The sequence below is a fragment of the Perna viridis genome, chromosome 8 (assembly GCF_037379345.1).
Source record: "Perna viridis isolate PV_CMFRI_1.1 ecotype Kerala chromosome 8, ASM3737934v1, whole genome shotgun sequence".
NCBI classification, from domain to species: Eukaryota; Metazoa; Mollusca; class Bivalvia; order Mytilida; family Mytilidae; genus Perna; species Perna viridis.
Window position 1 is genome coordinate 47208863 of NC_142452.1, and position 22030 is coordinate 47230892.

At 34.3% G+C, this 22030-nt stretch overlaps 1 protein-coding gene across 2 annotated transcripts; it reads right to left on the minus strand.

Annotated features, from left to right (window-relative positions):
- Positions 1-380: 380 nt before the first annotated feature.
- LOC148610767 (uncharacterized) lies at positions 381-18038 on the minus strand. 2 transcript variants are annotated; one of them, XM_088596112.1, is made up of 9 exons: positions 17501-17639; positions 15851-15920; positions 12450-12621; positions 5247-5347; positions 3795-3917; positions 3022-3187; positions 2333-2433; positions 1616-1705; positions 381-653 (listed from the first exon to the last, which is right to left on the minus strand). In XM_088596112.1, exons 1-9 carry the CDS (start codon positions 17501-17503, stop codon positions 526-528), a joined length of 954 nt encoding a protein of 317 aa, XP_088452238.1. In that variant the 5' UTR covers positions 17504-17639; the 3' UTR covers positions 381-525. The 2 variants fall into 2 exon arrangements, with proteins under 2 accessions (XP_088452238.1, XP_088452239.1); XM_088596113.1 differs by lacking the exon at positions 1616-1705 and having other exon boundaries at positions 17501-18038.
- Positions 18039-22030: the final 3992 nt, after the last annotated feature.

The following is a 22030-nucleotide window of genomic DNA, read 5'->3' on the forward strand; positions in this document are numbered from 1 at the left end:
ACCATAAAACACACAGAAAACGCGTTTTAATGTCAATAACTTAATTTGCAAAGAGCAAGTTATCAAAATATCTTTTGATGGAGATTTCTTATATGTGTTGATGCCATTACCTGACGCGTAGTCATAATATTTAATAGTTTTTGAATGTATTTAGTTGTATTCGGAATAAATTTTATTTGTGGGTCCATTGTTTTCTCTTTAACATGCATACTTCAGTCATCTCCCATGAACATCTTTAAATATATCATAAAGGATCACACTCTAATATTCTTATTTCACGAGAACATGACAAAAATGTCAATTTTAGTAGACTTGGTACTCTTTTATTTGTGTTTATTTTTTCAATGTTTATGCAGAAATCAAAATGGCGATCTAAAAAGTTCTTTACAATCCCCTTTATTCCATTTAATTGCTCGCATGAGCAAAATGTAAAAACAAATGAATAGAAATAGATAACAGCTGATAGATTTGGGTTTCCTCCCTTTGCTCTGAACAGACATCTTGTGATATGCAAAACGGTAACGTTTACGATTTAGGAAGAGTATAAAGAAATTCCGAACGAGCTGGACTGTCTATCCAATCACAATCCTCGTGCATATGAAATGGTTTACCACGTGGTATTAACATTATCATACCAAGTTCGGTACTTCCGCCTGGAAACATAAAAACAAGAAGCTAAATCTCATGTTGATATTCAAGAAATTAGATTAAAATCCTTAGGTAGCGGTTGATCTAGGATCTCAGGATGAGGCATAAAAGAAGTATAGACCTAGCGAACAAGTGTTTCGCGGGGTAGATTTTGTGAAATGTCGATGCCCCGACTAAATCCACATCTGGATTTTTCACAAAATTCAACTCAATTAAAAAAACTTTTTCAGATACTTGCCAAAACAGCTTTAATTTTTTGTTGTTGTTGTTTACATACTAAGCGTAAGAAAGTTTTTGCGCCTAGAAAATATTGAAAAACACCTCCCCCCACCCCCACGCAACTTTGAACATTTTTTATACGACCACAAACAAAAATGCGATCGTTTAATGATATTACATTGTCGTCACAGTTCGTAAATCTAAAGGTCACTTCGGGATAGACGAAAGAGACAAGACAAAATATGACACAGTGAACAGATCGGTTCTCATGGTGTAGATGGATACACCATAACAATCCAGGATTTCATGATGACGATCATAAAATATCTGTAGTGATGACTTTAAAACCCTGATGTAAGGTCGAACACTAGAAGCCCGCGTAGTTTCGGCAAGCTCTGGTGTGAGATAAAAACTCAATACGCAGGTTCTGAATGAATGTTCCCACAGATGAAAGGAAAATTGGTAATACGGAAAGAGAAGTCATCACGTTTGTCGTATTGTTTGGTTATGATGTTTCGCTAAGTGTATGTAAGGCGGACTTCATATTGTCTGTATCTCAAGTTCTGTGGGGTAGATACAATATACGTGATCTCCGAAACTATGATTATTTAAAGACAATACGTCATCTACTTAACGGAAACTGACTATCTGGCTATTTCATATTCCTTCTTTTTGATTAAATCAGTTATAAAGGCAGCTTCATAGGAGTAAAGAGATTGGTCAGCAAATAGCGTAGTAATATCTTTACCCATTGAAAGGCCGACTGTCTGTTGAATAACGCGTCCACCAGACAAATATGCTTTCGATAAAAAAATCGACAATATAATCTTCGGTATATCTACAAAACATGGAGACTCGGTATCCAGTACTTCGTGAAAGATTACAATCATCATCCTAAGTAGAGAGACTAATAGATGATTTAACGGATTCATGGTTTTCCGCTATCCCTTCTCTGGAAATTATGGTAGCAGTATACTACTATTATTTCTTACGTCTACCTCCAATTATGGACATTGGATATGAAGCGTCTTGCAAACAAACAAAAATGTTGTTTTGGGCTTTGTCTACTAGTACATTGTACCAAATAATGGCAAAATAGTGCTACGCTTGTTTTGGTTCATAATTTCATAATTTAAAAAGTTTGAAGTAAAAAGATCGTATTTGGGGAAATATGTAGAAATAATTGTATTTTAAAGACACAAAATTGACACAATTTGAAGAGAAAAAATATGGGGTCACCGGGCTTTTTATTGAGGTACAGGTATACTTAAAATTGTTAGACCACCCTCCTTTTTTCTTAATTTGAATATTTGGTCATACGAAAAATAGATGAATTGGAATTAAAGTATTTTATGTTATTTTAATACTTAAAAGCTATCCCAAAAAATTCGGCATAAAAAAAGGATTTTTTCAAGCATTCCCAAAAGTCGTCTATATTTGTTCGTTTTGTGCTTTTTATACTTACTATTCATCCGAGCGAGTTCAAAATTGTAAAATGGGTCATTTTTCAATGATCTGATTTTAAGGCACAATATTCCATCTTTTCCCGGTATTACTGATGATGATCTGAAGTAATAATTATACCGTAAATTATTATACATGATAACTGTATGTTGAAAGTCCACAAATTTTTAATTACCATTTTTCCATAAATGAGCGAGTTCAATTTTGTAACGAACATTTTCAAATATTCGTTTTACCAATCAAGGAAATAAAATGTTTAGTTTCATTTTTTCTTCACGGAAACCAATTTGTTCATTGTGTCAAGTTTTCCACTTTCGTCTACCCCGAACGTGATATTTAATTAGCGATTCAGTGGATGTTTCTAGAAGGAGAGAACGCTTACCCTATCGATGCACCTGATCCATGATCCCAACTTTTAGTAGAGTCATGGTTGCTGGTTTAATTTTGTTTTTATGTTTGTATGTTTGGTTATTTCACTTTCTTTGTTATATTTTTTCTTTGTCTAGTCGTTATCCCTGGAATATGTTTTTGTTTTAATTTCTGTTTGATTCCCCCTTTTCATTTAAGGCGAAAGTAGACTAAGCTGACCGTGTACAAAAGTCTTGTTATACTGAAATAACCCAAAAACGCATTTTTGGGCAACTGTTGTAAAAATGGTAGACTTAGTGTATTTGTGTGTTTGTTGCTTACCTGAGCTGGAAAATATTTTTGTCCCTTTTCTCACAACGAAACACCATATCAGATCCATTCATAAGTGTGAGCGAGAAATCCGACTTTGAAAATGATACTTTCCACGCAGTCTTGATAGAAGTGCTCCATGAATGGCGGAGAATTCTCGGGAATTTACATCCCGGATCTATGAAAGATTTTTTCATATTTCTAATAAATAATTATATACATTTAATGAATCTTTCTTTCTTTTAATGTTAAAACTATTAAAGAGACATGCCTCATACATAATACGCAGGGGTGGATTCAGACACTAAAGTCTTTTGAAAAGGAGGGGTGCCAGCCGAGGTTTCTCTGAAAAAAGAGGTTGCTAGGATATTATTTGCCATTTATTGTCAATTTTGCACAGGAAAATGACAAATTTATCAATAAAAAGGGGGTGCGAACCCCCTACATCCACTCTGGATCCCCACTGATACGTACCATCAAATCAATAGTCCAGCCGCTAGTAAGACGTACAAGTGTACTCCTGACTGATAACTTCGGTCATGTGTCCCGAACACCATCGATATATAGTTAGTTTAAATTACCGCCACTATTAACAGAATCAACGTATTGTACAACCACGCAATACTTAATTCTGAGTGGTAGTCAAGGGGGACTACATATTATTCAGAATCCACTGACTTTTTTTTAAATGGAATAAATGCCATACATGTACATGTAACTGGGACATATTCTAGGGCTGAGATAGGAAACAAAACATGTGCTTGTGAGGTAAATAAATAGCATACTTGTCCTTTGTAAGTAACTGTAGATTGGAACTGAGGAACCCAGGCAAACATCGTTGAGAGCCATCGGTCCAAAATCTCCTCTGTACAACAATGGTCCCATTAAACTATGACCTACGGAAGGGTCTGACAAAAAAAAACAAAAAAAACAGTGTAATATTTCGATTCAGTTCATTCGTTATATTTAGTTGATTGCATGCAAGACTAGTTTCAAATATATAAAGTACCAACTTATAGTAATGTAGAAGCCATTATGCACAGTTTAAGGAATATTTACACCGAATTAGTCGAATTGATATACATGCAATTGCATTTGCACCTGTAATGTGAATAATTGAACTCATAAACGTCGACATTGACTTTTTATATCAGCTTGGAAGACACATGTATGTATGTATATAAAGTATATAAAGAACGATAAACATCGGCTTTCTTCGGTTCATACAATGTATGAAATTGTATATGATTGTTGAACCACATGTCCAATCGGAAGTGCTCGGCCATTTCCGTTACACTAAAAATATCCCCGGAGTCTTCTTGATAAATTGCTGGAACAGTAGGAATACGCGAATTAAAGTAGTTCTGTCCACCAGATGGCGCTACAAAATTAGTTAGATATCACTAGAAATAAAGAACAATAAATCTTTTGGTGCGAAGCGAGGGGTTTAGAAAAAACTAATGGTAAAAAAACTCAATCAGTTTAATTGTAACTTTAGAATCGGATCGATCAAATTCCGGACAGTTTCTTTCGCCTAGCGCCTCCGAGCTTTTTTGTGTAACGAGAAAGTCTGAGGGGTACAATGTCCAATTGTCGAATGTCTACAAAATATCGGAAGTCACATGACTACTGTCACATTTCCCGACATTTTCTTTTCCTAGTTGACATTTCGAATTTGGAAAAGAGAAATGTCAAGTTTGAACTGCAAAATATTAGGCAGCAGTCTAGATTTGATAATAGTTATGGCACTACCGTCCTTCTTAAATCATGTCCCTTATATTTGAGAGACATTTAATAACCTCGACTTCTTACTTTGTATTATTTAAGAAGGATTTAAATGAAATCACGACAGTGTTTTTGTGCAGATGTGTTCTGTTTGGTGATAAAAGAGAACCCAACACGAATTTCTTGTCGCACAATACATAAAGATTGATTGATTAATTGATAATAATATTGTGATAATAAATATGTGGAATTTCTTCCCCTTTTTGTAAACAAAATTTGACATCTGTACCAGGGGCAGATGCATGCAGATATTTTGGAACGGGGTTCCAGCTATTACATGTATTCGCTTATCTTCCCATCTTTTCACAAAATTAATAAGCATTCCCTGCAAAATGGGGTTTCAACTCCCAGAACCCATTCTCAGGACCAACCACTGTCTACCATTCATGTAAGAAAAATTTCGCTGTCATATCAAACTCTTAATAAATCTTAAATATTTATTATAAACAAACCATTTAATCTTACTAAACTGTATTCCGCCCTGGTATGATATGCTATATATGCGAATCCAACGCAAAGGTAACCATGGATACCAGGCCTATAATCTCTAATCCTGGAACACAACATGGTCGAATGTGTATTAGTAGTGAATTCGTGAGGTAAAAACCTATGTGTTGACAAAATATAAATTCAAAATCGCTCAAATATTGAATAGTTTATAAGCCAAAGTCTATAGATGGTAAATACTATGTTTATTTTGCGGGAAACATTCGCAAAATATACAGTCATTATAACTCGCTTACAAATAAATTTTATTACCAAATTTGTCAAAAGTTGTAGTACTGCTGATTTCAAAATACCAAATACAATGAATTTTTGGATTTAGATTTTCATACATATTAGATCATAATGCTGATGGGAGGTCATGTACAGTATATCGATATTTGATCATAATGCTGATTGGAGGTCATGTACAGTATATCGATATTTGATCATAATGCTGATTGGAGGTCATGTACAGTATATCGATATTTGATCATAATGCTGATTGGAGGTCATGTACAGTATATCGATATTTGATCATAATGCTGATGGGAGGTCATGTACAGTATATCGATATTTGCAATATGTTTGATTGGTATTTTTGTAATTCTCATGATTTTCATGCTATTCATGCAAACAATTACGAACAAAATATGTGCAATCATGTTAAAGCTTGCTTCCAATATTCTCCATGCGAATTTTAGAATGTAGAAACCGTAAATTGACGCGTATTAATTTAGTAAGTTATTGAGGCGAGTATCCGGTTTACACAAGATGTATCCGGTTTACACAAGATCAAATATATATCATCCACGAAAACTTAGACAAGGGGTTAAACAAGTATTAAAGCATAAAACAAATTGCCCACAATAAAAATATTTGATATCACAAAGGCGGATGACACATGTACTTTCTCCCTTTTTTCGGTTTGAAAGTCTCAGACTCCTGAAACGAATATAAAAATACAAACAGCATTCTTCCTTCAAAACTGTAACCTGCTCCAAAATAGAATTGTTAAAAATTTGCATGGGTTCTGATTAATCTTTGAATGATAGACGGACAGTGGCAGTATATTCAATAATGCGCTCGTCAAAAGACGCTCGTATAAAAATAAAAGATCAATGGGCGTCCAATAAAAACTAACTTCAAATGTTACTTCAAGATTAGAAAATCGATATTAAGCACAACTTAAAGAAGCTAAATATGGTCATTATAATAAATCAAAGTTAGGTGTCAAGCCTTACTATAAAATGTCTAGCGAAGCAATATGAACATTGTGTTGTCATGGTTACCCCTTTCTAAGTTACCCGAAGGTGTAAAAACCTATATAATACCTAATTGCTCGGTTCTATAGTGTGAATACCGACCAACTGACCTCAATGTTATGGCGAGTTAATATTTTTTTTCCTTGACAAAGTGGTCGAAAGGTTATTTGAAACCATTTAAAACAAACATTCTTAATTTGAACAAAATCGAGGCATAATGGACAATTATCGGTTCCCGAATAATACAATCATTCTTTTTAAGATCTCCGTGTCACTCGGGGTCTAATATACATTCCCTGGTTCACTGTAGAATCGGACAGTTGCGGAAGACTACTACAGTTTGTATTAAGAAGGTAGACCTAGGGACACAACTCTTGAAATTAGTGATATGTTTGATGTATTATATCAAATTTCACCAAAGCCTATCATGCTTTCATTTAAAACAGAATAAATTCAATCCAAGTTACTTTGATGCTTATAAGAAATTGATGTCAAATGCTGAATACAAACGCTCCGATGATTTGTAAGAGTTGTGTCCCTTACCCTAGGTCTAACTCCTTTATTGACATATAAATATGAAATGTGATTGCCTCCCTTTTATCACAAAAATTTTGTTCTTCAGTTGTGTAGGAGTTGTCTCAATTTTAAACCACTTAAAAAAATAATAAAAATGTCTCCACCCCCAAATTGTTTATTGAAGAAAAATGTCCTAAGGTCGACTATTAAATAAACATTCATCTCATATTTTGTTATTTTAAGCATAAACTGATTCTTGTTTGGCTGATTGTGAGTTCAGTTATTAGAAGAGGCATTGGGAACTATAATAGCCAACTAGCGAGATATATACATATTCTATCTACAAATACTATTTACAGCTATGGATGTTGATGCAGAGATATGAACATTTTGTATGTAATGATAAATTTCAATATTTTATTTCAATATGCACTGGTATATTATCCCAATTTATTCAATCTGCCAGCGTTTAGCATTAACTTCTGACGTAAAACTGAATTCGATTTACGACAAATGAAATACAGACCACACAAAGGGTGTAAATGACGTCTATAGGGTACGTATTTTGGCGATTGTATCGTAAACGTATTTTAGTTAATATTCGAGGTGTACTAACAAATGGATAATTAATTGGAAAGAGTGAATAACCAAAATATTATCACGAGTGCCGAAGAACGCCTAGATTTAACGAGTGTGTGGAACTTGTTCCGCGCACGAGTGAAATCGTCAAGCGTTCTTGGCACGAGTGGTCATATTTTGGTTATAATTCACGATAACCAATTGATTATCCCTTTTATCATATATATTTTCTTCATAATTTATATTTATAGATATTTTCAACTTGAATTTTAAATAATATGATTGGCGGATTGATATCAAAGAGGTAACGTTTTGGCGGGAGAAAGTCCGAGCGTGAAATGATATTACCGAATTTATTTCACAGTGGGAATTATCGAAATTTGTTGCACTGGGAACATTCAGTAACACTGCTATGTATCTAATAATTTTCGTTATTTTCGCAATGAACAGAAAAGCACGAAAAATAGTACGCGCAAAATTGATACATGTATCTAAAACTATTTACGTATATTCAGCGCTTATCACTTTTTCTAAAACCACGAAAATTGCATGATTGACTTTAGAAAATCTGGTAAAATATAAATACGTTTATAACTTATATTTACGCTGTTGTCACATGTAAGTAGAATGCACATGTGAGAACAGAATTACCAGGCTGATAGACAAACTCTCCGTGCAATAAATGGCAATATCGAGGCCAAAACCGCAATTGTCCTGACTTGGTGGAGGAATTTCTGATGTAATTGGTTTGTAAAACCAGGTTTTACAATCTACCCTCCATAAAAGGTGACTTGACTTGTCACATATTAGATCGTGTATTTTAATCAGATTGCAGGTTTCATAGCAAACACACACCCCGCTTCCCATAACGGTTAATTGTCGTCGGAACAAATGTATATTGCACTCACAAAATTGCAACCGGCACCAGGCCAAATTGGTTAACACAAAATTACCATTCTTCTTGTATTAGTATAGTCACAAGAAAACCAAGATTCAAGCGGTAATCAAAAACAAAATTTTCCTAGCATAAAGACGAGACAGGGAAAATAGACACACACAACAAAAAAGACGCATGAAATAACCAAAATAACATATACAATGGAGCAAAAGTAAATAAGCAACCCTCAATCCACTGACCAGGTGCATCGGTAGGGTAAACGTCCTCTGCTTTTCTAAAAACACCCACCAATGCCGTACAAAATGTCACATCCGGGGTAGACGAACAGTACAGAAGACACACTTAATATAATTTGTAATATTATGAAAACACATTGTCTATAATCTTTTTTGTCAGAAACTTATTACCAGTAATTCTCAATTTAAGATCTACCTACCAGAAATAAAACTTTTTTCAGGTTGCGAATGAGCGAGACGTATTTTTATAAACCGCAAAAGAATGAAAGAACATAAAATTTTCATAAGAAAAAGTTCCACGTTTGATTCGGATAGGTTATAACATGGTGTTACACATATATTAATTATACAGTCATACTGAAATAGTTTTGTTATATTTTATTGTTAAAACGATGCCAGTTTGATTGGGATTGAAGTTTCATTCATCAATGAGGCATTTGAAGACTAATTAACTAACCTGGTATATCTATCTATTGGAGACTCATCATCTGTGATTACACAACCAGAGATGATGCTGCAGAGAGAGGAGCTGTTGAACTCATTAGATTTATGAAATTCCAATTCATCTCTCAATGTGTAATTAGCGATGTAAATGAATAGAAATTTTTGACTGAAACATAGGATTGAAGACAAACAGCATCGTTTAACTTCTATAAAAAACCGTTTACCACGATACTTCTGTAAATCTAATGCTTTTGTTAGATAAAAAAAAACGGGGGCAGTTGCAATTGCTCACGAGGGACAAACAGGAAAGACAAACATGTTGCATAATGCTGACTCGTTCTACTTTTTACTCTCATCGATATATGGAGTAGCAGACTAAGGATACTGGTGCGCCCGTTTGTCTGTCTCTCTGTCCGTCAATCCGTCCGTTACACTTTATTATAATATCTTAATACATTAAAGATGTTCATTCTTTTTTGAATGAACAAACAAACAAATAAACGGATACAAAAGCAAGTCATACATCGTACAAAAAAATGTTTCTCAAAACACTGGCTGGTTTCTGAGAGTATTGCATCGAAAAAAAAGCCCTTATCGGGAGAAGTGTGGAAAATTTATTTGCCAGACTATCAGACGGACTGACGGACAAATAGGTATGGTGTAAACTTTCCCTTCAACGAAAGTCAATGATAGAGGACTAATAATCGCGTCCAGATAAACAGCGTATCAATCCATAAGCTTATTAGCGCTCCAAAACATGCTCACTAAGCTTTAGGCATTACTCCTAATATATATATATAACTTTATAACTGATCAGATCCGAAAGAAAGAATATCGTTTAGATAGACCCTTTAATCTCAGTTTCCGCTATATAGATGACGTATTATCTTTAAACAATCCTAATTTCGGGGATTTGATACATCGCATCTACCCCAAAGAACTTGAGATAAAGGATACTACAGACACTGTGAAGTCAGCCTCATATCTTGACCTACACTTAAAATCGATGGTAAAGGGGTAAAGGAAAACTATTGACCAAACTTTACGACAAACGTCATGACTTTTCATTCATTCCTTTCATCTGTGGCAACATCCCTTCAGCACCTGCGTATGGAGTGTTCATACCACAACTCATACGTTATGCCAGAGCTTGCCAAAACTACGCAGACTTTTTTGATCGCGCTAGAATTCTAACAAATAGGCTTGTGGAACAGGGTTATGTTGCTACAAGATTGAAGTCATTACTACAGAAGTTTTATGGTCGTCATCATGAACTCGTGGATCGTTACGGTGTATTATATATCTGCGCCATGAAAACTGATTTGTTCAACGTGTCCTCATTCGTCAACCCCGGACTTGACTTTTTATGAGCAACTCGTCGGGTGTTCTAGTGGACGCTTACCCTACCGGTGCACCTGGTCCATGCTCCCAGTTTTAGTGGAGTCCGAGTTGTTCATTCATGCTTTTGTTACTTGGTATGTATGATTTTAGTTACTTCATGTTCTTTTTTGTATGTCTGTTTTCCATATCTGGTCTTTGTCCCTGGATTGCATTCTCTGGATTACCGCTATAAACTTGGTTCCCTTGATTATTCTTTCCTAAAGAATCCTCGAAGCTATTGCAAATAACCTAAAGAAGGCCGGGTTAAGGTCTCACTAACCACTTCTAACGTTTTCATTACTTTACATGTTAAACAAGTAATTTTCAATGTTTCACTGTGAATTCCCAGGACAAATGACAACTTAAAGTTGCATACCATTACAAAGCTTGGAAAATAAGGCTTTCAAAATCATTACTCTAATGGTACGATGTCCGCAGAAATTTCTTCACAAAATTTACTTGAATAAAATATACTGAAAATCAACATTTTTACCTTTTCTGCTAACTGACAGCAAGGAGGCAAATTACTCACAGATGTAAACAATATTCATACACTTGTATAATAAATTACATATATGATTTTAAAGTACACATTCTCAGCGTTATTTTGACTACTTTTAATCAGAATACACACAAATATTGCACTTACAATGCATACGTCTAGATTCAGTGTGTTTTTGGTACTACATACGGAGGGAGGTGGCCATATAAGCCGGAAGTGGTTAGTGAGACCTTAGTACTATTTGCCGCATAAACGTGGAAGCTTTGAAACAGCGTTTATACCTCTATCATAATGTAATCCGCAGACCTACATGTATAGCTGCTCCCTGTTTATTATGTATCACTTCGTTAGCTTAAAGGTTCTGCTATGTACGAAGTGAAAAAAGTCACAGGGCATGAGCACTACTCATTAATTTACCAATCCACGAGATTTTTTCCCTTGTACTGCACTACATTGCCTATAGAGGCGGTATTTACCCTCTGCACAAGAGAATGTTTTTCCCAGAAACTGGCAAAATCTCAAGATGTTTATATCTTCAGCCTAACTTTAAATGGTTATTGTCTTATAACTACTTGAAACCAGCAGGCAACTCAGATTCATGTAACTAATTGGTCTGGATTCAATTTTTGAGCAATTTTGAGGCAAACAATGCGCTATCATTTACAAATAAAAGTCAACACATGTCATTAATGTTACGCAATTTGACAAAATAAAATAGGAAGAGAACAAACAATAATGACAGATTTATAGGCGATAAAAAAACCAGGAAAGTATTGGTTTACTTTAAGTTCACAGAAACTAGCAGAATCGAAGAGTTTGACCGGGTGTTTCTCCTATTAATGGCTCGTGATACTCATTATTTTAACATAGCTTGATTTGAAACGTTGCTTGTATAAAATGGAGCTTGTTTAAAAGAAAACCAGCAGTTTTGAAGTCGAATACCAATATTATCTATCGTAGTGAGACCGATGGGGCAAGAGATGATACTTTGTCGAGACCTTAAAAATTTGACGGTGAAATCACAGTCGATTTGACGTACGTTGTTCACAGTAGAAACCTTGCAGGACAGAAAGAACAATTGAAAAACGATAATTACATGCCCATAAAAATAAAATACCAGATAAACGACTTAATTTGTCTATTCGGTATCTTTGAGAGTATTTTATGACCATGCAAGTACTGGACAATCTAACATGAACAGTACTTCCGGTTGATTTTACGATGATTAAATACGTATATAATGTGATTTATTGTAATATTCTAAGTGCAAGTTTTAAAAATTAGTCATCTGGTATTGGATTTTTCGAAATTTTTCAAAAATTTAATTTCATTTCCGTTTTCATTTAAGGTACCTTAATAAATAAGTATTTCCTTTCGTTTCTGCACATTTAAAACGTAGAGTTTCCTTTCCTGGCTCCTTAAATACCACACTCTTCCTTCGGACTCGGAGTATAGTCCTTGGTTGGTTGACCAGATACCATCTGTCTCGGAGGTAAGGCGCTATTGAACAGTTAAATTTGCAGTCTGTCAAAAGAACGAAATATACATACAAATCACCTTCGAGCGCAACTACATGTATTTATCAAGGGTCGTTTGTTTTGAATTTCAAAAGAGAAACAGAATTTACCAAAGTTATCTAATATTCACCAATCCACTGCGTAGCAAAAAAAAATTGAAATAAGAAATTTTGAAAACTCGTTTCCTGTGGCTTTTAAAGGTACAAAATGTAATAATAATAATAATAATAATAATAATAATAATAATAATGATAATAATAATGATAAAAAATCAATAATAAAATGTGGTTTTAAAAATAATGATAACCACATGATATTCTGTTCATTTAATGTTTTTTTTTCACAAAAGGATAGGGTAAAAGTATTCTCGAATGCAAAAGTGGAATTATTTTTGTCGAAATTTCTGTGAGTATATATGTTACGTGCATGAACATCGGTTGTTTGATTCCTGTATGAAGAACTACTGCAACTTAAAGACAAACTCTAGCTTTTTTTTATATTGTTTATCATTTCATGCAGAGGACATGGGAGAATAAAATACGGTTTTAATTAGTTACTAATTGAATAGAGATAATTCAAACTGCCTTCATATCATGTTTCTAAGATCATATAAAAACAATAATTTAATTAACTGCAATTAAAGCATCGATACTAATAAAGTTTTCCGAAGATCTTAGGGTATTCCTGTGTAATTCTCCGAGTAAGAGTCAGGCATAAACATCACAAATGACAAAAGCAAACGAAAATAATTACATCCCATTAACAATAATCTTTACAATTCAACCAAAAGGCAATAAAACACCTCTTCTTTCTAACACTGAATAGTGCATCCCCTTTTTGACTAAGTATCAGGCAAAATGTGTAAAACGTTTGGCAAAATATTTAATGAAGAAAACAAAAACGCAGAGATTTTTGAATTATAGCATTATTGCAATATAAATTACCTCAGATTCTCCGGAAATAACCATCAAAATGTTTGTATGGATATTAATGGGTCAAATTTAATTGAAATTCACTCTGAAAAAATGGCAGGAAAATTTTCCTTAACTTTTTCGCTATATTATAAGCAGTAAAGCATATCTACGTCACAGATGCTTCAGGATAAATTTTAAAAAAAAATCAGTTTTTACTAATATGTTAATTGAATATATTTGCCTGATTCTTACCTGTTCACTAGAACAGAATTATAAACCTTTTGAACTGTTCAATACGACTGCTGATCATTACTTAGATATCCTTACCATTGTAATCCAATTTAAAATGACATTTATTTTTTTCTATTTTCTAAAATTCTGAATAGTACATATATACCTAATATTGCATGTTAAACTCTGCATAACATGCCTGTACATGTATCAACCCGAACTAGCTAAGGGTAACCAAGGGTACCAAGATTCCAATGGAAATCAGAAAAATGCAGTCCAGGGACAAAGACCAGACATAGATAACAAACGCACAACAAAGAACATAAAATAACCAAAATAATACATACATGTACAAAGTAACAAAAGCAAATGAGCAACTCGGACTCCACTAAAAAATGGGAGTATGGACCAGGTGCACCTCAGGGTAAGTGTCTTCTGCTTTTCTAGAAACACCCTCCGACTTTCTCATAAAGTCATGAAAAAGTGATTGATTTCACGCGACGTTATCCGATTGTCAAACGACATTTAATTTGAATAATATCCAAGGATTTCGGTAGGCCTGTCTGTAGCGGTAAGTGAGAGACAAAACGAACGTTTGCCGCTCCGTGGAGCTTGACGATACGCACGGTGATTTAGGTCAAGGGTCGATATGGCATGTGATTTTGATATGTCATGTATCAACTATATTTCAAGTGTTCCGAGTATGGATGTGGAAAAGGGTATCCGATATATATGTATATGTAAAAAAATGTAGGTCTAGGGTATGAGATATAGGACTAGGGTGTGATCTAGGGTATGAGATATAGGACTAGGGTGTGATCTAGGGTATGAGATATAGGACTAGGGTGTGATCTAGGGTATGAGATATAGGTCTAGGGTGTGATCTAGGGTATGAGATATAGGACTAGGGGTGTGATCTAGGGTATGAGATATAGGACTAGGGTGTGATCTAGGGTATGAGATATAGGACTAGGGGTGTGATCTAGGGTATGAGATATAGGTCTAGGGTGTGATCTAGGGTATGAGATATAGGACTAGGGGTGTGATCTAGGGTATGAGATATAGGACTAGGGGTGTGATCTAGGGTATGAGATATAGGACTAGGGTGTGATCTAGGGTATGAGATATAGGACTAGGGGTGTGATCTAGGGTATGAGATATAGGACTAGGGGTGTGATCTAGGGTATGAGATATAGGTCTAGGGTGTGATCTAGGGTATGAGATATAGGTCTAGGGTGTGATCTAGGGTATGAGATATAGGTCTAGGGTGTGATCTAGGGTATGAGATATAGGACTACGGTGTGATCTAGGGTATGAGATATAGGACTAGGGGTGTCGTCTAGGGTATGCAATATATATATAGATCTAGGAGTGTGATATAGGGTACGCAATATACAAATGTAGGATACAAACTATACAGTGTTTAATCAATCACTTATAATGTATTTTTATACGAAAACTAAACTAAACTAAAACGTTAATCTACATTTATAACTACATATATATGGCACGGCATAAAGTAGTTGTACATGTGTACCATTTACTCTAGTATACTGCCTGACTCTTATATAGATAGACACTTTACATTGTAATGATAGATACTGTAAAAGGGTATACAGCTAGTATTTATTTACTTTGCCTATTTCAATAAATACAGAAAATGCAAAGCATTATTGTATTCCCCCCTCATGACAATAGAGAAAATTAATCTAGAAATTTGACCCCTCATGGGAAATTATGTTTTCGTGAGAAGGCACATCTTTTCCACATTAAGGAACTAGGAAAAGTCAGGACAAATTGATTTCAATACTTTTATTTGACGTTTGTACTATGCGATGCCGAACGATTTTGTTATCTATGGCACGCCAGAAATGGAATGAAATCCGATTCCATGTCATTAATTAAGAGCAGTGGAATGTAATGCGTATGGTATCAACCTGGAATGTTCCAGTAAATACACGTACATGTACACTTCTTGAGACGCATGCTAAAACTTAGCAAACGGACGCAAAACGCTCATGTAATGTCTGTTAAACAAAATCGCATTAAATTCGGTTAAGAATTTAAGAATAAGATCTACTTTCAACTCACCTACTATCGACGAAACCCACAGCAGTATGTACATATAACATACATAAATCTTTACCCATCTGCAGGTAACCTGAAAGTGGAGAATGTAATAAAGACTGTAAAACTTGGTGAGGAAATTAGGGAGCAATCTTTTAAATTCTGCAGGGAAAAGGGGTGGATGCAATCTTTGTATTTTTAACCCTAATCTTTTTGCCTGTCATGTAATGATTGTAGCAATTACGTGTACACTAACTGCCCCGTTCTTGATTTTGAACTACTGGTATGAAAACTTATTTTCATTTTAACCTTGCCTAATGGCTACCCTAACAAAAATCGAATGCCATGGTGCGTAAGACTTGTTTTTAAAACTGCGGTCAAGATGCTCTAATACACGTACGTACAATGTATACAATAAATAGGGAATGATACATGTCAAAATTAGCATCAAACGCCGTATTATCAGCTAGCGGACCATCATGTTACATGTATAATGATGTTACCATGTAATACATTCAAACCATTATAAATGTAGGATAGTATTAAAAGTAACTATACAAAGTGTCCGATAGACCCCACGCAACGAAAATGATAGGACATTCCGATTTAGACTTAAACTGTTGTACCAATGTATTTGATAAAAAGGTAATAAGTATGAGGGTATAACCCCACTTTTTAGACTTGGGATTTGGGTAATTTCTAGTGTGAACTTTAGACTTAGGCACACAAGTCCATGGACTTAACATTTCAAAACATCCGTACTTTGTACTTCAAATTTAATGGGATTTGGACTTTACCAAAAGTAAAATTGTACTTAGGACTTCACCCAAAGTGTACTTTGAACTTGAAAGGTGGGGCGATACACTCAAGTATACTAATTCTTTATTTGGACAGTTTTCCCTCGAGCGAAATTTCGATATGAAATCGCCAGAAGTTTAAGTCTCATGTCCTATTGCACGAAATTGTTTTCGATTTATGTGATTCAGAAGTTTGATTCAACCTTCTTATCAAGATACGGCCACGAAGTTGGACGATGTGGCCATGTACATGTATAGTAGCATTTGCTGAAAAATGAATATCATAAACAATATGTGTGGATGCCTAAACCAAAAACACACAGGCCTTTAAAACATGAGTTTCAAGTTAAAAAAAAGAATAAATAATGATAACAATTTTTAAGGACACTTGTATCTTATTTTTCAAACCGTGACAGTGTGAATTCTAAAGATAAAAGAAATATAACACTAAATCAAAGATCCCATTAAGATTATCATGATTTTAACGGCTGTTTCGTATATCTGCAATTTAAGCAATCAATTTAAGCATATGTACACCTGCAGCAGGTTTAAAATATGATGAGAAAAATACACGTACCATCAAATTATGCAACTTCATAATGATACGAAACAAAACGTTCATTCATAACAAGTGATGTTTCATGCTTATCAGCTATTTTCACAATTTGTGGTATTTTCATGCATTTGATGAAGAGATATGTAGGTGTTTGAAATTGATTCAGTTCATGATATAGATCTAAGCTACATGTACTTTAGAGCAGCGGAATCTGTTGTACATGTATGTTACGATATTCATGCATGTACATTTCGCGACCGTTTTGGTACAGAAACTGTCTGTTTTAAATTGTCTATCTATAGGCGAGAGTTCAAAACTTACCATTTCTGGAAATTTTATCCTACATTTTAAAATTTGTGGGAATATTCCAATGTCAATCTAAACTACACTCAGACATTCAGATCAATTGCGTCCTTTTAAAATAAGTATCATTTCAATAAAATTCCATAGATTTTGTAAAACCATATTCTACCGCAATACTGATGACAATGAAACGAACCAATTATGAAACATTAAACTTTCAATTGTTCTGATTGTTCGAACTGAATAATTCTATGGTACAACGATTTAAAACAAAAGCTGCTGAAGCTGTATAGATTTTGAATGTATGAATATTCCAGAGTAAACAAAGCTCCAGTTATTAGTTAAGGTTTTACCAGTCCTTTGAATTGTCAAAGGTTTCTTTTCGTCTTTGGCAGAGTTCTTCATAATCGCATGATCAAAGAATCTTTTTGTATAATTAGATTGGATCTTCAGAGTTCTGTAGCGTTTTAATGAGATTCGACGGCTTTCTGGCATCTTGAGGACTTAATAAATCAGCCTCATATACAACTAATAGGCATTAATTAAGACGAAGAGCCCAGCATCTCAAAATTTTCACGTTTAATAAAGATTGAAACGAGATTTAGCGAGAAAAGGTTCTTTTATCGTGTTCGTTGTATCGTTAACAAGATTTAGAAAATCATCTTTCTGATATTGTTGACTTCGATAGGACGTTTTGTTTCTCTCAATCGATTTTGTTAAACAGAGAATATATTTTTTTCAAGGGAGTACCCATTAAAATAGTCATCAGGGGAGAACGAAATTACCAAAAGGGGGTTTCGAACCAGGTTCTACATTCATTTAATCTTGCACGGTGGATTCAAAATTGTTTGTTGTAAACAGTTTTGGGTTTTTTAGGCATGCAGGTTGCACTGTAAATCTGTTACAAAGTGTTAACGAACAAACAGACGAACGGACGGTGAAGAAAAATGTGTACCATATTACTGTTTGAATATTTATAGTATGATCAACAAACACACCTATATACTAATAATTAAATAACAAAGTCTGCTGCTATCATTCGAAGAACTCTACACGGAGTGGATCCACAAATTTCTTAAAAGTAAGTTCCAGACTATCATTGCTCATTCTTGTCAAATCTTAATACAAAATTAACAAATTTTCCAACAAAAAGAGGTAGTTTCAGCCACAGCAACGTATCCTACACGTAAATGTACTGTGATTGAACAACCTGTTGCGCACACAAATTTTATGAACTTGTTCCATGAACAAACCTGTTCGTACGTGTACTCTGAACAACCTTATGCGCATCAAAAGGTATTTGATCGTACATATATAATTAATAAAGCTGTACGTACATGTACTCCAAACTACCGAATACATTTTCTAACTCAATAGGTAGCTTCTTGAACTGTGATTTAGCCTAATTCTTGAACCAAATAGATGAGTAGTTTGTTCCAAATTACCTATACTTATATTACATACAAGTGGATACTTTTAAAAGTACAAAACTATACAAAATTAACGTGAAACGGTTAGTATCCTTTAAGTACTTTGACCCTTTCTAAATCATGTCGTTTAAGGCAGGTGTTTGGTACACACAGGTTAAAATGTTAGGCAGTCATAGTTCGAATATATTAGATGATATGTAATGCGTGCGTTTGTGTGTGTGTGTGTGTGTTTGGTGGGAGGTAAACGTTCTTAGCTCGTTCTTGCCTTTACAACAGGCGCTTGAGGACAAGTTGTGGTTTCTAGGTATTTTTCGTCGAAACCCGCGCATTTTTATAGTTTTCCCTTATGTGCCTCATATTTGGTCAGTAAACGCATGTCTGACCTGTTTTTAGCTTGTTTTACCATCTCTAATATTTTCCCTCTATCTCTAATATATATAAAGAAAATATCAGAGATGGTAAAACAAGCCTAAAAACCTTGTTTATGTTAGACTTTTTAGAAGATGAAATTTGGTTATGAATAAGTCAAATGAAGTACCTAAATCGATAAACAAAAAAAAAAAAAAAAAAAAAAAAAAACTTTCATGACGTAACAACACTTTTTAAAACAAACGATTGACCTTTCAAGTTTCATCCTACCCTTTATGACCTGGATATAACAAATTATGTATATCATATAGGTGACTTTGAAGTTTATGAACATCTTCTTGGCAACAGTGGACCCTTACTCTAAAGACAAGCATAAGTATAGAAAATCTATAGAGTAAGTCACGTCGAGGTAATCTTTTAGTTTTTACGCTATATAAAATAAGTTACATGTATAACTTATTAAGCCAACATGCATATTACTGCGTAATATACCATATTGTTAGAATATGGTCTATTATATATAGACAAAATAGAAGGATGAGGCAAAGAAACGGCCCTGATAATTGCGAGGCTCCGCCGAAGAGTTACCTCGTTTCGTGCCTAATTCTTTTATTCTTTTTATGTGAAGTCAAGACATTAATATTATCATGTTTATACTACAATCAAAAGAATATTTTCATGCACGGGGAATGTTATTCCCAATACGAATTCTATACGTGTTCCCTGTTTGGGACCTCCCGTATGGACGGCACAATATATACAACGTAGACAGGTGTAAATTTGTTAATCACGCTACACGTTGACGTACTCCCAAACAGTTAGAATGGGGAAAGACTCTCGGACCCACGTGGGGTCTGGGAGTAGGCCAGAGCGTCAACACAGCATCCCAGCCGCTAGCAGGAATACTCCAACTGAGTTCTTCGGTCAGGTATCCTGAAGGCTGGGCTCCGCTACCTTCTACTACTAACCGGCATTACTGACACAATCTCCGTAATGGGCGATCGTGCGACATCCGTAAGGATAGTCAAGACCACAAAAAACCCCAATCATCATCAACTTGTTAATCCATTCGCGATCGATTGGAGTGCGACAGATTGTGCTGATTATTTACAAATAACCGAGTCGGACTCTTGTTTACTTCTAGTCAATATACTGTTATTGTCTTTATACTGCAATCAAGTTTAATTCTTATGATTTTCTTATATGACGCGTTTATTACATTTATTTACCACTAGTTGTCCACAATAATGAGGCTACGATGACCAAGTAGTTCATGCACGGGTAGAAAATCACTAATAAATATGTTGTCAAGGCATTTTGATTGCTCAAATAGAACGATTGCAGTATAGAAACATGTAAAATGCTTGTTTCATTGAACTCATTATTTAAGTCAAATACCAATGTCGCGCTATCTGATCTTGATTACTTAGTTCATTTTGATAAAAACAAACAACAACAAAAATAGTGTATCGAAAATATTTTAACCTTAGCCGCATCCTAAGTTGAAATAATTGGAATTAGAACTGATTTAAAAAGAAGAGTGGTCAAATCCAAATTGAATGTCGATGTAAATTTAATCCTCGTTTATTTCGTTGAGTGTATTTATCCTAGTGAAATGGTAGTAATGAAATCATTAACGACAAAAAAAGAAGAAGAAACATCTGTGACAATATAATGAGGGCTGAAAACAATGAACAGATAGAGCAATGAAATACTAAGAAGTTAATTTACAGTCATATTATATATAGATTTAACTTTTAAAATTACTTTAACATCAATCTAATCCACCCCCTCTTTCCCCATGAACATAATTAATTAAGGACCCCCTTACATAAATTTAAATGATAATTTTGACTAATTCCGCTCCTCTTAAAAATTAAGTAAGTGCTGGAGCTGTTTTATCATGTTTTTATTATGAGTAAACACACATTAACTGGGATTGGTCGATTGTTCTATCACTTTAAAGTGTTTCTTTTCGAACACTCTGATTATTTCTGATTATTTTGACAACTGTCTTAATGGAAACGCACTTACAGACATTTACGCGTAAATGTCTTGAAGCGATTTGATGACACTTCGCGTATATTCCGCTGTTAAGTGTTTCTGTATGTTTTTTTTTGTAATTAACCTCATTCACTGAAAAAAAAACATAGTCACTAGTTAATGTAAAAAATGTAAATATACAAATGAAATAAATGTAAATGTTGATGTATTAAAATAACAATCGTGACAGCCCCGTGTAGATTTCCGTGTTAACCGTAAATTAATCGTGACACTAGTCCCAACAGTCGATGTGTAGCAAATTTTTGGGAAAATATATTAAGATAGATTAATTAACGACAGGAACAAACTTTTTATTAGGGCCCACAGCCAGCATTTTGTAAAAAAATAAATAAATAACGAAACAAACATCAAAATAAAACAAAACAAAACAAAACAAAAACATAACAAACACAAAAAATTAAAAAAAAACAAAAACAAAGAATTGCAAAAGCAAAAACTATAAAAACACAAAACATAACCACAAAAAAGACCCCCTCAAAGTATCAAAGGTGATTCATGCAAGTCAAAAACCCACCAAATTCAGTTTTATTTCTTGTTGATAAACAGTAACTGATCACGTAATCAGTCTTAGTTTTTCATTTGGTTGTTGCGCTTTTGAGATAAAAATTATATAGATTGTACATGAAATTTGCACTTAGCAATAGTTATCGTTCTTGATTTGGCTTGATTTGGTTGCTTTTAGTGG